At 37.6% G+C, this 26,295-nt stretch overlaps 1 protein-coding gene across 1 annotated transcript in view; it reads left to right on the forward strand.

Moving 5' to 3' along the window:
- The window catches only part of luzp2 (leucine zipper protein 2), a 133,825-nt gene that overhangs the window by 60,243 nt on the left and 47,287 nt on the right, over positions 1-26,295 (forward strand). The window contains exons 2-5 of the mRNA XM_029428753.1: positions 8,487-8,604; positions 12,657-12,727; positions 15,418-15,499; positions 20,208-20,270. Of these exons, the coding sequence (XP_029284613.1) occupies positions 8,487-8,604; positions 12,657-12,727; positions 15,418-15,499; positions 20,208-20,270 (334 nt within the window). The remainder of the gene's footprint in view (positions 1-8,486; positions 8,605-12,656; positions 12,728-15,417; positions 15,500-20,207; positions 20,271-26,295) is intronic.

The following is a 26,295-nucleotide window of genomic DNA, read 5'->3' on the forward strand; positions in this document are numbered from 1 at the left end:
AAAGATGTAACCTTGGGCTTTTGGAAACTGATGGAAATGTTGCACTATTTCATGACATTTTATAGACCTGAAAAATAATTGAATAGAATATAATAAATATTGGGCTTATCTGTAGCCCAATGTAATTTAATAATATTAAGCTTCAAGGAAAACAAGCAACAAATGCCACATATTTGATAAGCGAGGCAACTGTTAAACCGTCGTCTTATAACTACATAATAAACAAGTAGATTTGGACAAAGTGGAAACAAACAGCAGTCATTCGCAGTCAGGTGGGATGTGTGAGGTCACACACGAGGCTGAAGTTTGATAATTACCTGCTGGACACACGTTACCCAACAGAGTATGCATGGTGTTGAGGTTGGCTTAAAGTTCATATTGACCAGCTGGACACTTGTTTGAGTTATGTGTGATCACACACACACACACACACACACACACACAGAGGTATTAACGACCTTTGAGTCGTCCTGTGGCTGAAATCCTCCATTAAGCACTCACCACCTCTGCTAATTAATCACCTGGGGGGGAAGCCTGCAAATTTAACGTCCTTTTGAAGGTTTTGAGTTTAAGATGTTGTTCTTTTGCGAGACTGTCCCTGAAGTGTTAAACTCGTCTTATTCCTGGGTTTATCCTGCGATATGGAAATGTCATAACATGCAGTAGCGCTATGCTCAATATCATCCAAGTAAATCACATTTTATTGCATATTTGCTGAACAAATGAGTACAGCATGTTATTTTAGCTGACTCTCTCACTCTTCAGCTGATCTAGGTTTGTGGGGGGGTTTTTTGTAACATTTTACAATTTCTCATGTTGGGCACTATTGTCACGGTGTGCTGTTGCTCTAGCAAATTAAGATATACACATTCAGTATTGCGCTTGTAGTGTTGATGTCCTGAGGAAGTTGCCTCTGGTAAAACAGCTTATTCCTTGTAGCATTCTCCCACAACACTGAAAACAATGCTGGATTAGATGTTGTCATAAAATGTCTCTGAGGGACAAGGTGAGGCTCACCCATGTAAATGAGATCGCTCACTATAGCAGTAAGCATGGATGCCTGGCAGTGCGCCTTTCATAGTAAATAAGAATCCAAGCTCAATCCAGCTTGATTATAGCGCAACAATTACTGCAGCTGGAAACACAGTATTGCACTTCTTTGAAAAGCGAGGATGGGCGGAACTACATTAGATTCACTCAAATCTCAGATTTAATTGAAGCTGACAATCATACAAGGTTCTAGGGATGTTTTTAAAGCCGTAATTTGTTTGATATAGGCCCCTAGATAGGATATGATGTCATTGGAAGACAGAATGAGTCACATCAACATCATACATCAACCTGAAGAAAGACGTAGAAACTGAGCGTCACCATCGCTTTGATGCCAGATGTATGTGAAATACAGGAGGAATGTATAGTAAACAAACACTGTATACATGTATAATCAGCCAGGGCTTGGCTTTGACCTGGTTAATTTTAAATGTAATGCAGATTTTCTAGGCATGCTGTGTTTCATGTCACTGTGAATACGATTTGGGATTTGGATTGTACATGACAACAGAGAGAAAGAAGAGTCTGATGAGCTCAACTGAAGCAGGAAATAGAGAAATACACTCAGGACTTACTTCACTCTTTACATATGGCTGGAGGTGAAATTGAACAAGAGATCAATTATATTAGTTTTAATATATTTTATAATATGAATTTTTTTCATTGAAATTCTGTGGTTTAAGTAGATTTACGCATCATAAGCATTATGCTGTATCTGTTATCGGATGGACATGTTTCAGGTATTTCTTAATAGCTTTATTTGCTTTCTTCTTTGGTTTACCAGATTAAGTTTCACATGCTGTTGTGTATTTGTGTCTCATTTGTGTTACTTTTGTGAAAACTGTACCTATCCGTCTAGAAACAGTTTCCAAGTACATGCAAAAAAAAAATGATAGTGTTAAATGTCAAGGGAAAGTAATTGGCATCTACTTATGCATGAAAATGCCTGCGAGTAATCATTGAATTATTCATCTAATATGTTAAGTATTTCTATTTCAATGCTTTAAACCTCCCTTGGTGGAAAATGACATAATTTAAGTGATGAACAAATTAGAAGGAGGCTGTGATAATGGAGAGATCTTATATATCAACTGCTCAAGTGCAGTCTGAAAAGAATAACACAGAACATATTTTAAACCTTTTGCTGGACAGTTTCCATCATTAACCAGAGGTCAAATGTTCTGCTGCGATCTTTACATCCACACTCACAAATACATCTGAAAACAGAAAATCCATTACTTTTCTGCATGCTGCCAATTTCAGTCGTATAATTCAAGAGTGAGAGATGCAGGATATCTGCATTTATTGCTCATGTGTAAAATTGGTTTATACCACTTTAACTTCATCTATCTAAATGATAAAATACTTCAATGTAAATTGCTTTCCACTTAATAATTGTTGCAGATGCATCCAAGCTCTCATTGTTGGATGGTACTTGTTTCCAAATCATTATTTTTGCATTATATGATCAGATTGGCATTTTAACTCGACTCATTTGGAACACTTACTTAGTATAGTGCTGCTCAGATGTATGTACCATTCTTCTATTAGCTATGTTTCCTCTTAAAACTTCACAGAATTATTTGTTCAGTGAGCTAAAAGGCCAAAGAGTGCTTTATTTTAAGCATCTTTTACTCGGAGGGCTGAAAAGAGACAATGATCCTCAACAGGTGCAGTGTCGTTAACATGTTGGGAACATGTCACAACCGCAATAATACCCAATGGCATCTCGTAGTGCGATTCATGCTCGTCAAAAACTCAAGATGACTCATAATTGTAGCAAAAAATGGAGTTAGTAACACAAGAAAATAGTCTCCTTACGAACGTACACCCTTATTGCCAAACAGTGTCCATAAATATACACGTTTTCTCAGAAAAACTAGCGAGATGGGAGATCATTTTAGAAGTTAGGGGATGCTCAGAAAATAAACGATATCTTTGATGTAGTCTCCACTCAGTAGGATAACATGCAAGATAAAAGAAGGGTTATGCTTGAATATTTGCCGACCACACTGGCATTACAACTAACAGCTAGGCTTTAGTTCACTGAATACACAAGTCCCTCTCAGAGTTTTAGTACATACAGTAAAAAATATCACATATAAAACATTATATTCAACTTATTAATGTAACTATTGATCTATTGTTTAGGTTTTGTGATTTATTTAGTACAATTTCAAGCAGCACTGTATATGTTCAATAGATGTCCTGGATATCGTGTGCATTACCTTTTTTGACAAAGCTAAATTGGCTTCCTCACCACCGATTGTTTTATTATGTCCCCCACTAAACAATTAAAGAGGATTTAGTGCCAGACATCCTCTGACACGCATGCAATTAATATCCCCTGCTGTCTGCTATGTTTAGACAACAGTTGGTAAACATGACTGACTTTTGTTGCATATGTTGGATGGTTGTCATGCTCTGCTAGGGGAATATATTAACTTGTTGACAGGCCTTGGGCAGTCCCCGTTATTAAAACTATTTACTTGCCCCCTCTTAATGGCATAATTAATCCAGCCTGAAATTGGAAGTACCACATAAACCGCTGTCTGCCAATAATCTGCATGACGGCAAATAAACGCCTTTTATGCTTCGGAGCTGTTGGTTTCTGTGACTGCTGCCTTGTGAAATATAAAATATTTAACTTTGATCCTTCAATCAGAAACATGGTTTGGAATGTGTTTCCATGTTCAAGTCCAGTTCACGTGTGAAAATGACCGTACAGTTCAAATGTAACACCCTGACCACTGTCAGCTAACTACCTGCTTCCACTTAATACCGAAAAAGAGAAACAAAAGTAAAATGTTCGAGATAGGGCATATGTGTTGCATTCATGTGGTGTCGGAATAATCGTAAAATTTAGTTGCATTCTAGTTTAACATGTAGCTGCTGACGAAGCCATAACAGATTCTGAGCAGTACACTAAGGGGGCAATGTGTATGTTGTTCCAAAATAAATAAATAAAGTTTAAAGAAAGTAATGACACGTCTTAAGAGCTAGATTTAGTTTTAAATGTGTTTTAGTCATATTTATTTAAAGCATAAGGGCAAATAAGACAGAGGTTTTTTCCAAGAAGACACAGCCTACCGGTATGTAAAAACATAACAGATTCTTGGCTGTGCATTTGTCATTGGATATTGTGTAAACTGTAGTTGACATGTGAAATAAATGACTGGTAGTGCTCAGATTTCAGCTCTGGGTGGGTATTAAAATAACAGGTCTGGTAGTGGAGGGGCCTCCAAAGACACTGAGCCCAGGGGAATCCTTTCATTTGTCCTTGTCTGAACCGCCAAATGTCTCCTGCAGATTTTCCAAAAATAGAAACGAGAATAAAAGTTTGGGAGGGGGGGGGGAGACATTAGATTACTCAACCTGCTAACACACTGAGCTCCTCTGCGAGTATTTTACTGCAGCTAATTGCTAAGCAGAAGATGGTGGATGATATCCTTAATGTCCTGGTATTACATTTTACTGGGCTCTACAAACATGGAGCCATCGTTCTGTGATTGCTATCAACTCAACTTTTATTTTAGCATCAACATTCCCCAGTTAGATTGGCTCCTAAACAGCAAATATGAAGCAAAGCACTAAAGATATATAGGATATAGGTAAAGCAACACGGCCAGTTGGGTACATCAGACATCACACAGTGTTGAGATAGATGCATGTCACTTGCTGCTCTCGTCACTGCACCTTTAACTTCAAACTACTGATGTTGGTGTGTGAGCACAAAAGGAATCTCGCCCACACAGGATGATGACTTTTCTTTCTCATGTAAAGCGTTATCATCATGGTCCGAGCTACAGTCACGAGTAGTTGTAGTAGGCTGTCTGGAAATACTGCACTTATGTTTAACAGTGGACCATGAGCTCCTGCAGCTCTCTCTGCGGTGCCATAGCCTTGGCTTCCTTTATTGAGCCATTGTTTGGCTGTTGACTGTAGTGTTCAGTGGCATTTTCTTTAGCCTCAGCAGTTTTATCCTACACTGCAGGGTCAGCCCCATATAACTCAGAGACCCGCTGTGACTACAAGAGTAAAGAAATATTTGCCCTCAATAGTCGGATCCAATATAGGATGCCTCCTCCCTCAGTGTTGGGATTTTGATGAGTTTGGTGAAGACAGCCAGGGACTGAATTCAAACTGCAGATGTCTGAAGTTAAAGATTTCATTACCTCATCACCACTGCTTTATGGCCATGTGCCTGGTGGGGCCATTCCTGATCATAAGCCTCTTTGTCAGACACTCTGTTCCTCATATCACACTTCTCTGATTTAAACAGGGAGGATCTTTGTTCGGGAGGACACTGGACTCTTAGGAGGTTGTGGTGAAACCATGCAGCTGTTTCTATTTGTTTGTTGTAATGAACAGTTTATAGTTGTTTGGGTGGGAAAAAATCCAGAATTTTTCTAAGAAGCTTATAATATACATGTTTCTGTGTCAGTGGGACTCAAATTATAGGTCCTTTTCATTTCACAGATACCCAGGGGCCTACTCCATTAGGCAATGAATAATATGGCAGACAGGGAGGAATCTCTAACCCCATCTTCCCTCGTTGCCTGAACGTGCAATAAATTTCCCACCAATGCCATATGGTAGCAAGTCATGTGTGGGATTCAGTATGCTGTATTATTTATTTATTTCCCAGGTGTTGCTTTTCTATTAGTGATTGATGTGTTATTGTGTATGTGCTGCTACTGGGATATATGACATGAGGTGTGCAGGCTTTTTGGAAAACGGCCCAGGCTGAAAGGAAGCGATGGCTCTAGAATAATGTGGCAGCGCCCGGCTCCATCCACGAGCATTGCAGTTTTCTTTTTCTTTGGGACGTTCAGTAGCAAGTGAGGAATGGTATACCAGATTCTCTTATAAAAAGTGATTAATGTAAGCGGCACTGTAATTGAGAGATTTTGTGACTACAAGCAAGTATTTAGCAAACGAATTATTCAGCTATGTCAAGTGCGTATGCTTTGCTTGAAGCTGTTGCTGTCATTTGGAGTTTCTGATTACATAAGGAAGTAAGCAGACACAGTTCTTTTGATCTTTTGAATTCTTTGTTGTGGAGAATATCATTAACCAAGCTGTGTTGATGTTTGCTGGAGTTGTGGATATTTCTTCGTCTATAACACCGATTGTAAAGCTCGATTGGGTTTACCTTTTGATCAATCCTGTCTCCTTAAAATGACATGTATATACCACTGAATTTTGTGTTTTATCAACGTAATGAGCAAAATATACAGTGACAAAATATTTCCCTTGCAATAATATCCATCTGTGTCGACTAAAGCAGGAATAAACGTGCGTTAGGGTTAGGGTTAGCCACTCAAAGCACTTTGGTAAATAATGCCAATCTTGGATTGATATCAATAAAATCAACATTGACTTGAAGAACAAGTAAGCAGGTGTTTACGATTTCAGGATTTAACCAAAGCAAACCAGTATTTCTTGAACCTTAGTTTGTGTATTAGATCATTTTTAGGAGACAGGGTTGGCTTAATCATAGTATAGCTCAGTGTTTCCCAATAATGATGATGTGGCGCACTGTTCCCGGCACGACCGTCAACCAAGGAGGACTGTCATCAGTGCCTCAGTCTGCGCTGATGCATGGACCCCGTCTCATTTTGCATGCTTTCTTTTGGTGTAATCAAGTCTAAGCGGTTTTTGTCATAAGCGTTTCCCAATGCGTACAATGAAATTCTTATTTTTCCTTCAATTCTGAATATAGAAGGAAACAAGAAAATAGAATCGCTGTGCCATATGTACATACAATATACAGAAGAGAGAGAACTGTGTGTGTGTGTGTGTGTGTGTGTGTGTGTGTGTGTGTGTGTGTGTGTGTGTGTGTTTGGGCAGGGGCAGTGGATTAGATTTGTATATCTATAAAACCAATATGTTTATGATTAAACTGTTTATAGAGCACAACATTATTAAACAGAAATTGTTTACCAGAGTGAAAACGTTACTCATAGATATAACTATTTAATTCAGGGTCAGAGGTCCATCCACCAGTCTCACAAAATCATGTGTGAAACACGGAGAGCCTTTGTTATTGCTGTTTATTCTGAATAAACTGTGACAACTACAGAAAATGTTTCTGAAAAACCTTGGTTTTATACCCACATGATTTAATGTACCTATTATTAATTTAAACTTAATCTTTAATTTACTACAGCTTGTTCACATCATATTTTGCAGCCCCTATTTGTGGACTATTAACCAGAACACATCATTCTCAAATGAACTCTCATATAAGAGTGTTGTGCCCATTCTCTGTGATCATTTATTGTGTCGGTCCCAGTGTAAAATGTGGTTGTAAAATCCTTTTGTTTTTATACAGTAGCCTCGTGGCGAGGAAATGCCAAAAGTAAAATGGGAGAAATGTGGAGAAATCCTTATAAACAAACCTTTACCTTTTTTATAAAAAAATTAATATATATATATCTCCTCTTCACACATGTTTGTGATGTCTTCTTTTTATGAGTCCGCTGCCTGCTATCTGCAGAAGAGAAGGATGGATGAGGCCTTTATTATATACAATTAGAAGACTCAAGAGGCCATCAAAGTAATCAAATTCATGGGAATTATAAGAAATGTAGGGCCTTGAGGTTTATTAATTAGCAGGGTTACACACTCAGATGTACTTATTTTAATACCTCCCAGAACACAGTTGTTGTTGTCCTTGAGTCAGTAAACAAGGATGTAATATTAAATGAAAAACAGATTTTTCTGGTTTTAGATTTGTGTCCGGGAGTGAAAGTGAACATGTGCTAACTCGTAACTCCTATCTCTGTCCTTGTCGATTAAAAGGACATTCAGTTGTCAACAACGGTGACACCCAATGCCAAATTTGTCGGTTCATCTTTTAGCCAACTCCCAAGCTTTCATTCCCTTAAACTCTTCTTTTTGTACCCTGATCTTCATACACCCATTTACAATGAAAAAGGAAACCTTCATTGTGAATATAGTTCATGCATGTTGTCAAGTGATATTTGCCTCTCTGGAAGCTCAACAATAAATGACAAGGTCTCCTCTGTAGTGCCTTAGAAATCAGTTCAGTTTTGAAAGAGAAAAAACAGGATTTGACAAATGCGCCCTGTATAATTGTTCTCTTAATAATTGGATGGACTACGTGGATATTTAAATTGGAGATGCGGGGGCATACCTCAGGTCACAAGACCTATCTCTGTAAAACAAGCCTTGGTTAAATTGGTTGATTGAAAGGAATATAGGTTTTTTATTTCTCTTCTATTCATCCAGGGACTGTGCTGAGTAGATATTAGTTATCTTCTATTGCTCTAGCCTTTAGCTTTAAAGATGGTGCTTTTAATCCAGTTTAAAACACCTCTTCCTCCCAAGGGTGCCAATAAAGAGTGAACTCTCTCAGCCAGTGGCAGACATTTAACAGTGAAAATCTCACTATCTCATTCTCTCAACAGACAAAGCTATGATGGGCTGGAAAAGAAGCTAAAGGAAGTCTTCAGTGAACGGAGCAGCATCCTGCACCAACTCTCCAAGACATCAAAGGAGCTGGACAGCATAAAAGGAAACCTTCAGGTTGTAAATTTACTGTTTCTTTTTGAAAGATACTGCCGTTTTAGAAGGCTTGGTTGGCCGGAGGTAATTTTCCATCCTCTATTGTCAGCCATCTGATGACCGGGAAACCCATGACTCCTTCTCACTTATATTTCAATCAATCTGTGGTATAGCAACCCGGCGTTATTAAATATTAACGTGCAAATGTTTTTCAATTTGGTGAGCCCACCCATTGTATGTGATGTGTTACTGGAAATGCAGCTGCTGCAAAAGCAACGCAGAGATGGAAAAGCAGATCAATTAGTAAGAGACAGTTTTCAGCACTAATGACAACAACAGCTGCAAAAAGCTTTAGAGATAGAGATAAAACAAGAAGGATTGACAGGACCATCAAAATGTAAACACTGCTTCATCCAATGTTCAAAGCCTTTAACTGTAAGGATCAATGCTCTTCTTAAAGGAGAACTACAGTTAATTACAACGTGGGTTTTTATTTTTTAAAGCTCCAGCCCTGGATTATATCAGTTATGATAACAGTGCTCACCAAAGTAATTGCAGACTTCTGGGAACATCACCAAAAATAGAACCAATGTGGCGAACAAAGACCCATCACAGTTTACAGACCAACTTGATCACAGCATTATGAGTCCACTCACTTTCAGTTTTAGATCCATGCAATGTGTAAAATAAACTTCCAGAGCTACGATATGTCCCCTTTTTCTTTTGCATTCCTCATTATTTAATGGCACATTTATTCAAACAATAATCTTAACAAAGCTGTGGCTCGTATGAGATGTCCATGCAGCTTCCTGATGTTTTTAAAAAACATTTTTTAAAGGAATATAAATAAAGTCAGCGCCATCTAAAGATATGTTTGTATTCACCCAAACCCCCCACTTTACATGCCGGAAAGTTTAGCCTTTTCTGGCCTAATTAAATTTGGCCTAAAAACAAAGATGCAAAAATATTTACCCCAACTCCTACAGCGAGGGTGATTCTGCATAATTTAAGAATAAAAATAGGTTCATAAGACAACTTAAAGTGGATGGTAATGAGGATTAGTATCTCTATTGCAAAGGGAGGTATCTGTCGGTTCATACACATACTGGTCTTGGACTTTTCAGAGAGTAATCTACCATATTAGACTCTAGATATTATAATTCTGTGAGCATTTCAACCAAACCTAATTATCACAGTGCCACATACTGCACATCACTTCACACCAGTCAGTGTAGGTCAACTTCATTATGGCTCTTGGCTATGACAAGAAATGAACAGAAACTCAATTATACATTCAGATATTTGAATCATTTAGTATTTTTCAGTCACATTAGTGTATGCAACAATGGTCTTCCAAAACATGCCTCCCTCTTGGACGTTTAGAGGTTGGGTGCCAGATGCCCTGCGTGTCTGTGCAGCGCTCCCAAATCTGCAGTCTGAGTGATGGTTTCCTCTTTGCAGGTTTTTGATGTTTTCAGAATTCAGGCCCTCTTTGCGGGCCAATAGAATTGTCAGAAAATCTACAATCAAGAATCTGATATGCACATTTTCCCTACATTTATGAGTGTTTGCGAGAGATGTCCCATGTGTCTCCAAAGAGCTCATGCAGATAGACTATCATTATCCCCGGGGCAGGCTTTGATGTCTATTCACTCAAGGCTAGCCAGGTTGGCATCCATCTTCGCCCTGGGCCCTGAGCCAGCACGCTGGGCAGGACAGAGGTTGGGTTGGATTTGGAATAGTGTGCTGTGGAACAAATCTTCAGGGGAAAATCTACATAAAAATAAATCATCACCTTTTAAAAGAGAATCAAGTCAACAGGGAGAAACAGTTAGTACATCTGGAAAGACTTGATGAAGCAAGTGTTTATAGTTTTAACGACTTGCCCATAGGTGGAGGTCAGAAACCCTCATAATTAAGCTTTGTGGGATGGGGAATTTATTCTGGGTGACACCTTGTGAAGCAGTTAGTACAAGAATAGGAGTTATTATTTTTATTTTTACCCTGCACATAACTGTGGGCTATGGCAACAATTTGGATTGTACTTTGAAAAATAATTGCATGATACATTTTGCACACAAGTTTAAAGTGGCTGTTTTGTTGTTTAAATGATAATTTAAAAAGATTTTATACCGTAGCTTTTCAGAATCGCAAGCAGTAGATCTTTGTATACTTACTTACTTTTTCAGAATGAAACAGTAGTGTAATAACAGAACAGTGATATATGTGAAGGACAGTCACTTCCAGCAAACATTAATCCATTTAATTTTGACATAAAATGTAGGATCTGTGAATTATCACCATATTCCCTTTAGTATTATTTAACTACAGAAAGCTCTGCAGTGCATTTTACAATGTGTTGCACTGGGCAAAGTTTGATGGGAAAGTATGTGGCTTGCTTTATCGCAGGGGTCCCCAAACACCAGGCCGCCAACCAGTACCGGGCCGCGGATCATTTGGCACCGGGCCGCACAGAAAGAATAACACGTTTTTTTGTGTTGGTACTATTTATTGTAAACATTTTATTTGCATTAATTTGCAGGGTATTTTGTATTGAAAAATGGCCACTTCCATCCGCACTTGTCTCAGTCACAGTTTTTTTCATACACCTATAAGCCCTATATTTTGTTATGCCTGCCGTTCCGTAGAAAAATTGTCTTGCATGAAACCGGTCCGTGGTGCAAAATGGTTGGGGACCGCTGCTTTAGCACACAATTGAATTGAGACAGAATGGAGAATAAAGCCACACAAAAATCTCCAGTATTTAAAACTAAAGGATTTGTTATTTATCACCTCTTTATTTATGAATGCATTTTATATATTTTCAAGAAGTTGAACAAAACAAACAAAAAAGAACGAAAATAAAATAACGCATTCTGATTAGTGTGATAGAATATATATTTCAAGCATGATTTAACTACAACTTGAATTTCATAACACTGTAAAGAATGGAAACCCACAGTAAGCTTGTTGAATGTACGTCCCTACAGTATAAAATATGTCTCTACCTACCGATCTATGGTCTGCTTTGGAAGATGGCCACAATGTGCATTTGAAGATTTCTGGCATCCGAACGTTAAACTGGAAGTGCATCCAAACTGTAAACCTTTTTTGCAACAGTAGGCTTGTTTTTAGTTGACAAAACAATGCTTGTAAAAATGTGAGGCCTGAGCTTTTATCATCCTTTTTTTGTGGACAATAATGTTGGAAAGTGGTTATTTGACTCGTGGCTCCATGACAGATGGAGATATCACAAGAGAGAGAGAATGCAGTAATTGATGTTATTTTGGTAATAATATACAACCCCATGCTGTTTTATTTACCTAACCTCACAATTTCAATTATCTGAAGCAAATATACATTCTCTATTCTCAAAAGCTGTTGTTGGGTCCTTTCTCTTTTCTCGCTCTCCAACATGAATGTTCATGAAGGGAATTCAGGGACTGCTGATGAGGAGAAACATCTCCTCTGTGACGAAAGGAAACAGGGTTTATGGAAATGGGGTGTTAATTGCCACAGATATCCCCTTCAAGCACAATTTAAAGAGAAGCTTTCTCTCCCTTTGAGTCCACATTTCCTTAGAAGTCTGGAAATTTCTGTTCAGCTCATAACAAATAAGAAATATCTTGGAGGGTTTACAGGGCAATCAGAGACCTGTCTAATCCATAATTACACATCAGGCAGGTGCTTAGACGCCAGTACAAACCAATCTGTACCCTCGTTAGGCTTTTTAGAAGACATTCATCACCAGATTGTTATTGGCTACACCGTTTTATTTTTTTTCTGGGGTGGTTGGCATCAACACCCTTTCACATCTGCTGCATCATTCAATAATATTCACCTCAATTATTTTATGATTGTGGTGCTTTTGACATTTTATTTCAGTATTTTACATTTCTGACTCACATAGTTAACACTTACTGTTGCTTGAAGGAATTTATAACCTTAAAAGCCAGGGTACATTTAGAAACATCTACTATGCGGTTCAAGGAAAGTGCATACAGTGTCATTTTTGTCTGTTGTTGGTGCTTTGACAATATTTCTCATTTTGAGTGTCTTCTGTTCTCTTTTAGTCGCTGAAAAAGGATGACTCCGTGGCCAAGAAGGATGTGCAGAGGATTCTGGAGCTCAGCCACAAACAGAGGTAAAGTGAAGCATCATCGATGACTTAGACATGAGTTACCAACAGTACAGTCATCAAAATGTAGGTTATATATTTTTTATAATAACCACAATCCATAATGGCTGATGAACAAATCAAATCTAAGGCTAACACTACCAAGTAAGTGTAATGTAAGCATTAAACTAGAGTTGATAAATATTAAAGCTAGTGAAAATATTTCCTTCCAATCTTTCTCTATAAAGTTGAAGTGTTGGAGCAGCCATTTCGGGCACCCCTGGATCCGAAAGTCAGTCACATCTTTTTCGTCATATATAATGTTACATGACTCAGACATGGCACTCTTCTCCAGCTTTGGTAGACATGAAACTCTGCCGGTTAAATACAGTGAAAAACGTAAACAACCGTGTTATAAAATCTCTGTTAAAAGCTTCTAAGGTGCATTTTACCAAAAAACATCCAATCACTGTGCTTAGAATTCTGTTATGTGTAACAGCAAAATGCTTTGAATTCTTTTACCGCTCTGATTCGTAACTCTGACTGGCTTTTTCTCCATAGCAACAGGGACCTAAGCTCATGGGAGTCGCAGTATTTTGAGACATTCGCTAAACTGTTCTACCTTTGGAAGATAATACTGTACTCATATTGGATAACATACTTGTACAATAGCAACAAGCTACAGGCCTTTAAATAATGGCTGACTTACTGTAATGGATGCCGGTTATTCTAAGGTGTTGCCCTGTTTGCTTTTTACATGGTCGTACAAAGGAGCAGGTGGAGAATACATAATCCAATCATAAATCCTTCTTGTATATTCGGAAATAATGTGCATGTCACCTTTTTGTGAAAAACCACATCAAGCATCTGGAATTTAGTGCAAGCAAGCTGGAAAAGTGTTTACCTAAAGTGCATCACCAGTTAGGATTGTCTGATTAATGCTGTGTGTAATGAGACTTTTAATGATTAGGAGTCATTTGTGGCCTTCATGCTTTCTGAAATGTCAGCCTGTTAGAAGTTCAGCCTTCTGTGTGCAGTATCTTGATAGCCAATCAATAGCCTATCACCAGCGCATGGCAGCTCTCACATGTCATCAAGCTAAAAACCATAAAGCTGCAGCTTGGCTCAATGCTGCCTCCCTCGCTTTTGAGAGCTGCAATTATTTTTCTTAAAGTGTTATTAATCCAACTTTGGAGTTCCATATCTGCCAAGTGTGATTACTAGTTTCTAATTACTACTAGTTATTTTCTTTCTGAAAATGTGTTGAAACAAAAATGTTAACCAACAGACCAGATACAGAACGTCAACATTTAACATTTTAAGTTTTCAAAATAGTAACAGTTAATTCCGCTGTGATTTAACCTGCTGTCAACCTATTTGTACTCACTTGTCCTATGATCACCACTATGTGCTTTCAAGATATGTCAGTATTGTATTTACAGTGCCCTTTTCTGTCAGTTTGGGCAGCTTTGATCTGTGTCCAAGCCTTTGATGCAGGAGACGAGAGTAGAAATGAAATGCCAAAGCAGTGGAGGTTGGATGGTCACTGTCAAGAAAAAGGTTTGCTAGGCTGAACTTATGCCAAGAGACAAGTCCATTGGCATGTAAAATATAAGAGTATATAGCTGTAGAGCAGTGAGATCCTTTCCATACCAACATTGGCCGCTTGACTACACCACTGGCAGACTACAACCACACCACGTACTTTGAAACTCACAGCCTTGCACACACACAGTAAATAGACTGCTGCCTCTAATTTAACTGGGCTGCCTTGTGATGTGATTTCTAGCGTTTTTGAAACTACTGACCCACATCCATTGCCCACTTGATTCATAATTCAGTTTGCATTGCTGTTATCTGGGCACAGGAGCATCAAACGATACTGAAATAACCATTGCATACCAATGCATTCACATTTATGTTAAATGCATAAAGAATGCAGCACCAGCCTTCATACAGCATGCATAAAATCAGTGTGGAGCGTTTCAAATGCTCATTGGCTATTACATAATACCCCTTAATGAATACTACACACTATGTTTACGTTATACATCTCCTTATTGACCTAGACTCTGTAACATTTTCCATTTATGATTGTTGCCTTTGTGTGCGTTTGTTAAACTGTACTTTCTATTTAGAATAACAGGCCGCAAATCAAAAGAAAATTAGCTGCAGCTGAACTGTTAAATTCGAACAGGGAAAAAGATTAATACATTACTGTGAAACTGTCTGAAGAAAAATTAATGCAAAAACCAAATGTTTTGACACCATAGAAGAACATAATTTGACATAAGCCAATCAAGTTAAATGTGTGAATGGGATTGAACAATTAAACAAAAAGCAATGTACAGCAATGTTTAGCTACACATATTCTACAAATACCTAATTCCAACATTTGTGTTCACAAACTGCTTTGAATATTCTCACAGCTTTATTTTTGCACACTGAAAACCTTTGTAAGAATTTGTCTAACTGCTCTAAAACATAATCAACTTAATTTATCCCAATATAACAGATGACAACATGTGAACTAATGCTTTTTTACTTCTGCAAAAAGTGAAAATTGCTTTACGCAAATTAGTTTCTGTGCAAAGAGGTCTTTCAACAGTGTTTTAAGAAATATTTAAGAAAGCCATTCTGTGACAGAGTGGTTGAGACCTTAGAGTGTGTGGAGGATGTGTTAACAGAGTGTTTCTCACTTCCCTTTCACTTGACAGAGAGGAGATGAAGTCCCTCCAGGCAGCCTTGCAGAAGCAGCTGGATGAGGCAAACGAAAAAGCAGAGAAGCAGCAGGCCACGGTAAGACAGAGCTGACCTGGACATCAACGTCCGGTCTCCTCTAACCAGCCCCGTCACCTGTCACACAGGCCGCTCAGTGATCCACGCTCATTATCCAGCAGCCAACTCTCTTGCCTCCTTGAAACACCACTTAATTGAAACTCTCAGAAATTGAGAGAGAAAGCTTTGTTTCCTCCCATACCAACCCCAATGAAAAATTAATAAGAACAGACAAAGGCATTACAACCTAAGAACATGCACTTATCTATCCATCCATCTCTCCATTCACTGTAACTATCCATGTATGCTTCCCAATAGACTGTCACCGTGCTTTAAATTTCACACAGGTACAGCATCTTAAACGCTATCTGGCATATTAAATTCATTTTATCACATGATCTTGGTAATCTTGGAAAATAGTGAAAAAATGTGTGTTACCATTTCCCAGAGTCCAAGGTGATTTATTGCTTATTTTGTTCGACCAACAGTCCTAAACCCAAAGATATTAAGTTTACTATCAAATAAGATATACATTTAAAAGGAGCACATTGTCACATTTATGGAGCTGGAACAAGTGAATGTTTGCCATTTTTACCTGATGACTAATTTGGTTATTGAAATAGTTGATCAGTTTAACGTTGATCAACAAATTAATTTATCTAATAATCATATCAGCTCCAGTCTTTTCAAATGTATTGATTTGTGAAGTAAGGTGTTTTTGTTACACACAAATCATGATCAAAAAATCAGTTTGTATGCAGATGATACTCTGCTAATAATTGCAAGGACTTAACCAAAGTATTTGACAAATTTAAGAGAATCAATGTTTAAATCCATCTCAATGGCGCATGTAGGTATATTTGAATGAGTTGAAAGCTTTGTGTCTTTATACAAGGCTTTGAGCTGGAACAAATTAATAAATAGAAATTGCCACGCAAGTCTTCTTGACCTGCATTTGTCATGGCCATTTTTAATTGACCGTATTATAAAACATTTGGGAAGAGGCATTCAATGTCAACAGAAAATGTTACCTTTGTTCACTCTTGTAATTATGACAAAATGTATTAGTTAGGGACTATTGTTCAATGTGCATGGTCTGTAGCGAATTAGGAGCACTTTAACATCTAATTAGCTCAAAATAAGACTGCTAGACTGGTCCTTTGTTGACAGTATTTAGGACACTGAAACAAGTTATTGAATTACCAGTATCGGCCAATAATTACCTACATATTTAAGAAACAAATGAATGATCTCTTAAAGTAACTACATGACTTATTACACGGTAAGGAGGTCATTATATGTTTTCTATATTTATTTCTATATTGAATTGATAAAGTGTATCTGTCAAACTTCTTTAAACCTTTCACAGTGTGTTTTCAGTTCATGAAACTTTAACGTTTTAGTCGCCTGAAAAGGTCTTGTTCCCCCCTCTCATGCCGACGCTAGTTCCAAAAAACCAAGATAGTTACTGCCAAACTAGAGGCTTCAAAACCGTACTCCACAAACCAATTAGTGACTTATTATGTGGAGTCCATGGTCTAACTCCAAACTGCTTTGACTGTTGTGTCTGAGTCTCAGCCCATGTTTGCTGGTATAAACACAAACTCATTAAAACATACATTGTACTGTAGCTAGTCTATGGAGGTGTTGTTTTACTAAAAGTTGTGTTTATACATGTGCTCTATCTTACTGTAATGTCCTACATTTGTGTCCCCATACTATTCAGATAGCCCACCTTTTGTTCTGCAACCAAACTCCTTGACAGCTACAGAGTAACTCATTTAATAGTCCCGGATTCTTATGCATGAAGTTTTATGAGCACAGATAACAAATAATCTGCACCATGGGGATAAACAATATTACTGTAACATTTCAAATTATATTTTTTGCCATTTTCCTGAAACCAGTGACAAATCCCAGTTGCTGGGTTCTATGATTTGATTTATGTTCTGTTAAATGGTATTTATCACTCCTGCGGAGATCCAAGATTAAAAAAATGACCTCTACAGCATACAGCAACCACACACGTTCAATAGAACAATGAAATACTGTATCTGGTTTAGAGTCCTTGTGTCCACATGGATTTGAGTGGGAAAACAGAACTTCCAAGAACCCACAGAGAATCAAGAATGTTACAAGCTTCCTTGCAAAAATATATATTTTTATATTTATTGCAGCTTCTGTTGTGCAAAAACAACCAAAAGAAAACCAGAAGCAGACGACGGAAAAGTAGTTATATGTCAATAGATACGGGGAATGAGATTCAAGCCAATCTCTACATTTGGCATGAGGAAGATTTTTTTTCTCTGAGTGTTTTAATTTTTGCAAGCAAGGTGCCTTTCCAATTTCTTGGTTTAGAATCCTGCACTAAAAATAAGACAATTATTTTTCCAATAAAATGTTAAGAGCCTGTCATTTGACACTTACATGTTTTGTCCGATCAACAGTCAAAAACGGTTGACAAATGATTAATCGTTATTAACATTGTTATAGATACATTCATGAACAAATCATTTCAACTCTACATCATTTATATTTCAGTACAATTATCTTTGCATCCATGTTCATTTAGCACCTTTGTCCTGCTTACTTTCATTCTTTACATTTCAAAATCCACAGAGCTAGAACTAGCTGATTTTTGTAGCTTAAAAAATACATTAAATAATCAAATAATAATAATGAAATAATGCAAACAATAGTTACTTTCAGCACACTGAGCTTGTATGTTGTTATAATGTGGCTTCTCTTCTTTACTGCTATTAACTAAAATCCTAAAAGCTGTACCAGGATGTGTTTTTTTTTTAACGATTCCCGGGGGCTGTGGCGGTGACTGAAAGGCTCAAACATAAACCTTGATGTTATCATGCCCTGCTTGGGGATGTGAGTCAACTGGTGAGGCTTAGTTTACAGTTCCCTAGGGTACAAACCTGGTATGAGGTCACCGGCACCATGAATCTTTTTATTTTTGTCCTCTAGAGTAGACTATCTTGATGACCTCTCTCAAGGACACACAACGCTTGAAAACACCTTTTCCAGAATGAAAAAAAGAAATAAAGACAAAACCTTGGCCTATCTATCTCTCTCACACGCTGAGACTTCATTCTTGTTAACGTAGGGTAGCCCGTGGCAGCAGTTTGCCATCTGCAGTTGGTGTTTGAACCTTGCTGTTTCTGACTGCAAAACACAAGCCACAGGCCTGCACCAGCAAGACATGCTGAGCTCAGGATAAAAGGAATGCGATAAACAAAGATATCACTCTAAAAATGATAAGCATATGGGCTATTAAATCAGGCACACAGTGGAAAGCAGGTAGTTGCTCACTGCACGAATAAATGCCTCAGCGTATACTTGTGCCGCAATCAGAGAGCTCAGATGGAACAATTCTGGACACTTGTTATGCTAAACTCAGTTTGTACAACATGAGAGGAATATAATATGTGACAGGTTTTTTATCAGAGTTAAAAAGGCGTTAAGCCTTGATGGGTGGCCAGTTAAAAACTGTGTCTTAAAATTCCACTTCAACAAGGGGTCTCCGGTGTACTGTCAGTTTATAACCATGATCATTTATGGTAGGAGCCTGAATATACTGCCTCAATGTAAACCAGCACTGCTCATATTGGTTAAATTAAAGACAATAAATCAAATGCTAACACTGTCACTACTTGCACTAGCATAATCAAAATCATCCAGTACACTCAGCTAATACATAGAAGCTGCTTTAATGTGTTTTTATTAAATTAGCAAACTAAATGCTACAACAGGATATTTTTCTTTCTGTTTCATTTGTCAATACATTTTCTTTTTTTTTATTCTCGAGGGCATTGACTGTGACTGAACATGAACTTTGATGTTATCATGCCCTCTGCTCGGAAATGTGAGTCAACCAGTGGTCTAGTTTGTAGTTCCCCAGGGTACCAAAAAAAAGAAAAAGGCAAATGCTGTTTGGTTTCTGTACAACATGGTACATATAAAATATAAATCAAGATTAGTAATATCTGTTAAAGCACAGTTTGTCTGTTGATATTCTATTTTTCTGAATGAAATGAAAAGACCAAAAGCAACAATGACTCAATGCTACAAAGAAGTGTTGTGTTTGTCCAAAGCCTGTTATAGCATAATTATATGTGCCATGGAGCTTCATTGTTATTCAAAACCTATTAAAATGAGCCACACCTTTGCTTTGGCAAGCATTGTAGTTTATTTTTTGTCAATTCCTCATACACCATTCTGCTGCTGTAAACATGTAATAAACCACCAAATGTGTATTAATCTGCGGCTGAAATAAGTCCTCCAAAAAAAATATATATTTACTCCTGTTTAAGTTATGTCTACTTAAAACTCCAAGCACTCATCTGTTTAAAGATGTACCTCTTCAGAAGTAACATGAGCTCGGGGTGAGTGCCACAGATATGCTGGAAGTTGGACGGTGTTGAGAGAGTGACTAAGGCATTGTTGGATCTGTTTTTTTCATGGGAATTGATGACGAAAACAAAAATATAGAATATTGTCTGCCTTTTACTTTAATATTGGAGGGTAGTAAATCATTTACGGACGCTGCTTTTTGTTTGTATTGATAATCACTTTCATTCAATGCTCTATAAATTCACATATAGCTGCTGCTAAAATGGGTACGCTCAGCATCCATAGCCTTCATTAAATATGTTCACTGAATGGAACACAAACAAACAATGAAGTGGGGCATTCAGTATGATCATCTTTCTGTTTTCAGATCAAACTTCTTAAAGTGGAGATGGAGAAAAAAACCAAAATCATCAAGGATTTACAGCAAGAGGTGAGTCATCAAAGTGTCATTTAGGGCTGCCTGCGTTCAACGTCATTAAATCTCAGTTTATGCCTTCATAACGTACGTATGTAACCATAAAGCAATAATTTACTCTAATTTACTGATCAGGAACCCACTCGTTCTGCTTTGTCTACTTCCCTTCAATTTCATGATTTCCTGTGTTTGCCAAATGCCTTCTGACTCTCCAGGGACTGTGGTGGGAGCGAGTAGCTTTCAATCAAAGGTGGACATAGGCTGGCATAAATATATCTGTTTTAGCAAATTCTCTGTAAACACTGGAGTCTTTGATCATGATTGTTATTGTGACTGTCATAGCGTGTGTTGGTTGAGAAATTGGTCTCTCTTCTTCTTCTTCTGCGTTGGATTTCTCGCTGCATGATTGTTGAATATCAGTGCAAAATAGTTTGTCTAAACAAAAGTTTTTTTTCTCTTTGATTCCGAGGGGCTGATACCAAAGTCTGACATTTACCGCTGATGCCTTAGACAGCTGGTGAAAAAAAAAAATTCTGCTGGTAAATACCATTGTAGCTGTACTGAAAATATGTGACACCACATTATCTGCTGTTTGGCTTGTTATCTGTAGGAATATAACAAAAAAAGAATACACCCACAAATAAAAAACATCAAAACAACATTGGCCCATTAAATGCAGACGTCTGCAACAGCTGCCATTAAAGGTGTTTTAAGTTGGAGGTTTTCATTGGCATCCTTTTTTTGTCAGCTATACAACATGAAACAATATCTAAATTAAACTTCTGCAGACCAACACTGTGACAAAGAGAATGAAATAATGCAGTGCCAGCCCCTTAATTGCTTGAACTTGATTTCTTTCTGAATTTGATAGCTATGCGACTCACAAGCCTGCTTCCGAATGACACAAGGCAGGTTTTTATACCATTTTTAGTTTGATTCATTTTAGATTAACTGATTTCATTCTAACTAGATGTGCATTGAGTAAAAAACCTTTTACGTGATTCACTTTTCATCTGAAACCTTAATGACAAAACACGTATCGTTAACTCATAATTAGCTACTGAGCAACGTTTGTAGTTTATAATGCCTTATTATGGCACACTACAGTCACTGTAATGTAGATGTTTTGTCTTGCATTTTGAACTGCAGGCAGGAAATGTAATTACATCACAAGATCATGAGAAATGATGATGAATAGATACAAAAAATTGCCACGCCATATTGCTCACTGAGAAAACTGATTTTCTCCAGATGTTCAAACTAATTTGAGAGCAATTACATATAAAGTAACATGATGAAGTGCTTTGAATGAAGAACCAACCAATGACATAATGACATGAATTTGAAGTTGATTTAAAAGTTGATAGAATTAAAGGACACATTTAAGTCATACTTGGAGATATAATAAATATATTTTTTAATTGTGCTGAACTTGCTTCCTAATCACCTGTTTAGTCAACTGAACCATTTAATTATTGTCTGGTTTACTCATCTGATTCTTACCAAACTGCATAATTGAAATAGATTTACAAGCAAAGTGCCAAAGACAAAGCAGTTTGTTAAATTGCTGTGATATAGTAACCAGAATTTACCGCCTGGATTTTCACTTGTACTGTTACTGAGAGGATCTTCACCTACACTGTAACATCAATAACTTGTTAACAATATACAAACAATAGAGGGCCAATTACAGTACAGCTATAGAAATATACATATTGTTCTATGTGAATTGAAGCTATGAATGTTGAGATGATCCTGTGTCTGTGTGTTTGACACTATTATTCCCTACCTACTTGCTATTTAACTTCATAAAGTTAGAAGATGTTGCTAAAGGCCAGTGACGAGTCTTTTAACCCATTTTATAAAGACAATAAATATGACAAAGCCAGGGCTGCATCTACAGTAATGATTATTATCAGCCCCAAACTGGTGTTGTTTTCACGTGTGTGTGTGTGTGTGTGTGTGTGTGTGTGTGTGTGTGTGTGTGTGTGTGTGTGTGTGTGTGTGTGTGTGTGTGTGTGTGTGTGTGTGTGTGAGTAAGATAGTTTCTAAAGTAGACAGGCCTTAAAGAAGTAAGGCATTTAAAAGTAATATCTCAGTATGTAGGGGGTAATCAGAGGTAAATGTAGAAACAATTCCACAATCAATCTAGTCATTTTCACAGTGGGAGGTTGCACATGCTTGCAATACTCTGAGGTAGATTGCCTCTACTGACTAAATGACCCATAAAGCAGGCTATGACTTGACTGTGTAATTAGCAATTAGGGATTTCTTCACTCTTAAATAACATCTTGATTTGGAAATGGAACAGGTAACAAAACACTGACAGGGCGGCATGAAAATGATCTTTGCTCTGATGTTTGTCACACGCAGTTCAGTTTTCTGCCAAACCTCATTACCATAAGTCAGTCATCGATGTACCCCCTAATCTTGCCAACACAAAGAGCTGGCAAATAGCGTTGCCAACATTATGCCCTGATTTAGAATGAACTGAAATGTTATTGAAGAAACTCAAAAAAATCAACTGGTAGAATTGCCATGTAAATGTACACCAAGTGAAGTAGCATTAAGGTTAGTTACTGATATTTACTCTACAGGCAGGAGGACGAGACACAGAGCAGGAGGACCAACGGGAAGCACCTTTATTAGACCCAATGCTCCCCTATTAGACCAGCGCTCCATTGTTGACATTTTGAGGATCGCCTTCGTCTATTCCAGATGTACATATCTTTGACTCTGTAGCTGTGAGGGCCTTTGTAATCACATAAGGGTCATTTGTAGTCAACACAAGTCTGGGAACTTATCTGACATCTGTGACACTCTGACATTTGTAGTGGCTACATGCAGGGAATCATGAGAATAATTTCCCAGCATGTATTACGCTTGTGAATTACAGTAGTAAAATAAATCTTGTGTGCAGAAACTCAAAGGTCAGAAGTGTTAAAGTATTATCATTTTACTGCCGCAGAGTCCTCTCTCCTCTGTCTTACAGTACGTTCTCAACTAGTCTGCACCTTATAAGACAAAACTATCACAAAAAAATGCATAAATGACAGTATATATCATTGAACACCACCGTCACAGATGCTGCTGTAACCTCAAACATGTTTTTCTTGTGGTAGAGGTAACTTTACATTGAGAGTTTGAACAATGTTTCTATACAATACTGATCATTTACCTTCTTAAAGGAAATCAAAACTTTGTGCAGTTATTCAAAGCCAAAATGAACAAAACTGTTTCCCCCAGAAGCAAATATTTTTTTTATCTTGTAGACATTATTATGAGCTTGAATTATACGGCTTGTCACGTTATAGTTCACGACACAGTGCACTCCTTACGAACAGCTGAAATAAAAAGTATTATTTCCTTGAATATTAACATGAATGAATGCATAGATGACACCATTATATGCCTATTATTTATTGTTCACCGTTAATCGTTAGCTTAGGGATATTTTACATGTAGTTTCAATCGTATTAGGTTCACCTATATAAAAGTAATGCAGTCTATTAAGAAGGTTCAACCTTCATGAAGGTTATAATGTTCAGATGTTGATTTAACTTCATGATCATTTTTACAGACTGCAGTTTATTGTGCTGTTGAATCAAATTGCGTTATACTGAGGTGTTTCTATTATTTTGTCCACCCCATTTATCAATAAAGAAACACATCTCAGTAGAACATAAATGACATAAACTGAACAATATAAGGGTTCATTTCAGAGCTATATTAGACTGCATTCATTTATTATATGTAATAAACTGGCATACCTAGCGTATATCGTTCTAACACAATACCATTACTCAGAATTGTGATTTTGAGTGGCTCTGCTATGCCAATCCTGATAGAGCTTAAATGTACATGAACGTCTGTAACGCTAACCATATCCTTTGTTTACAACGACATTTAAAATGTGTTTTTTATTTGCACATCACTGTGAACTGCGTTGTGGTGTCAGCGGGGAAGCTTTATGGCTGCAATCCACTGTGAAGTTATTATCAATGATTTGCTTTCAGGGCTTATTATGCGTATTTTGATGGAGAATGATTTACAGACTGACTTTGATCCTGCTGGGATTCATCAGGTTCTCACGGAGCATTGCAATAGAAAGCTCTGCCACATACTCAGCTACTTGCTGATGATGCTGATGTTTTTTTTGTCTAAATTGGTTTCCTGTCATTGTCTTCTTCCTTTCATGTCTTCCTGATGTAATTTCACTGGCTAAATGGCAGACAGAAAAATCATGCATCAGGGCATTTACTGGATCTCTCAGTGATATTCTTACTGGAAAAAAAAGAGAGAAGAAAGCGAAGTAGGCATCATTAAGTGTACAGGACGAAGACAAAACAGATGAAACCACTGAAATCCATAGAGGCTCAATATTATAGTATAGTCCAGCAAGTCATGTAAAATTATATGTACCACTAACAGATGCCATAAAGTCACTTATCGTTGATCTTCAGAAACTGAACAAAAGATGTGATGAGTTTTATTGTTCTTTAAATGGCATCAAAAGCACAGATAAAATGAGAAAAGACATTATGTCATTTAGCATATTCCAGAAGCGGTGTGTACTGTAAGTCAGTCACAGACATTAAATCTATATGTGGCTTTTCTTAATATTTGGGCAGTAAACGCCTGAATCTTTCGTGTTATGAACAAAAAAATAACTTTGAAAATAATGACCCATTTTCTGTATATTTCTCTACACGACACATTAAGCTGCTTGTCATTATTGCCTTGGAGAATAAACGGCTTCTTTGCTCCTTCACTCGTGTATTTCGCAACAACTGAATAGCCACTGCATTAACACAGAGAGGCTCCCAACGCCATCAAGACTCTATCAAAAGTAATTCCACACATGTGATCACTGACATGCATTAAGAGCAAAAGTGTAGTGACACAAATGGAGGGTTAAGTGAAATGGAGTGAGACGTGGGATGGCATGCGATGTCATTTGTTTTGCACTGAATAGACAGTCGATGTACAAACTGATTGATTGAGACATGGGATGACATGCAATGTCACTTTTTTTGTGCTGAACCGACAGGCGATGTACAAACTGATCGATTGCGCCCACATATCGGAGACAGCAGGCCCGACCTCATACGCAAGGAGAGCGATGGTGCACTTGACATCCAGCGAGAATGACAGGGTTTATTGTAAAGACAAAAGGTCTAGTTAGATGGCAATGATAGATTAAAGTGCAGTAAAAATGTTATGACAGTACACACTTGTAATGTAATGCATGCATCACTTCTTAACTGAATGTGCCATGGTGTGGCAAGCTAAAAAGGCAAACACCATCATTGGAATGAGTTCTGACTTTGTAGTTTAATCTAGAAACGTTTGGCTGGTATACAGCGGTGGATCCCTTTGGATTGTGACCCCTTAAAACAGAGCAATGTCCATTTGCCGCCCACGCTTGCAGGTTGCATTGGTATACACATTGTGAAGGGTTAGCCACAACCTCATGCCCAGATTTACTATTTGAATAACCTTTAGAGGTATGAGGATTTAAAATTATACAAGAAAGATTCAAGCAAAGTCTAAAGATAAAGCTCTTTGCAAATAAAAAACATGACCCTAAGATTTATGTTGTGATTCTTTGGAAAGCTGGGATCCCCTGGTAGGAATTCTGGCTACATTGCTAAATTACATACAGTATGCTCCACGGATGATTTGTTTTCCCTTCATGTGAGTAAATTAAGTTCTTTCTGAACTAAACTCAAGCATTGTAAACTAGAAAAAAGTCATGTTGCCCCCAAAGCATATGAAAACAAATCTGTGCAGCTCAAACTGATGCAGATAATTGTGTGTTTTGTGCTCTCGATACGAAAAGAACACACTCAAGACATTATTGTGAATCATATGATGTTGATGCAAAATGAAGATCATTATCTCCCTCCATCGTCAGTCGGATAATGTGAAAGTGGCATAATCTTGACATGTTGTTGTCTGCTGTTCGCCCTTTAAAAGGGGAGCTACCAGTCAAGCTGAAGGTGCAGGAAATTGCATTTTCTCCATGATGACTCATGAT

This window comes from Cottoperca gobio, chromosome 3 (genome assembly GCF_900634415.1).
Source record: "Cottoperca gobio chromosome 3, fCotGob3.1, whole genome shotgun sequence".
Taxonomy (NCBI): Eukaryota; Metazoa; Chordata; class Actinopteri; order Perciformes; family Bovichtidae; genus Cottoperca; species Cottoperca gobio.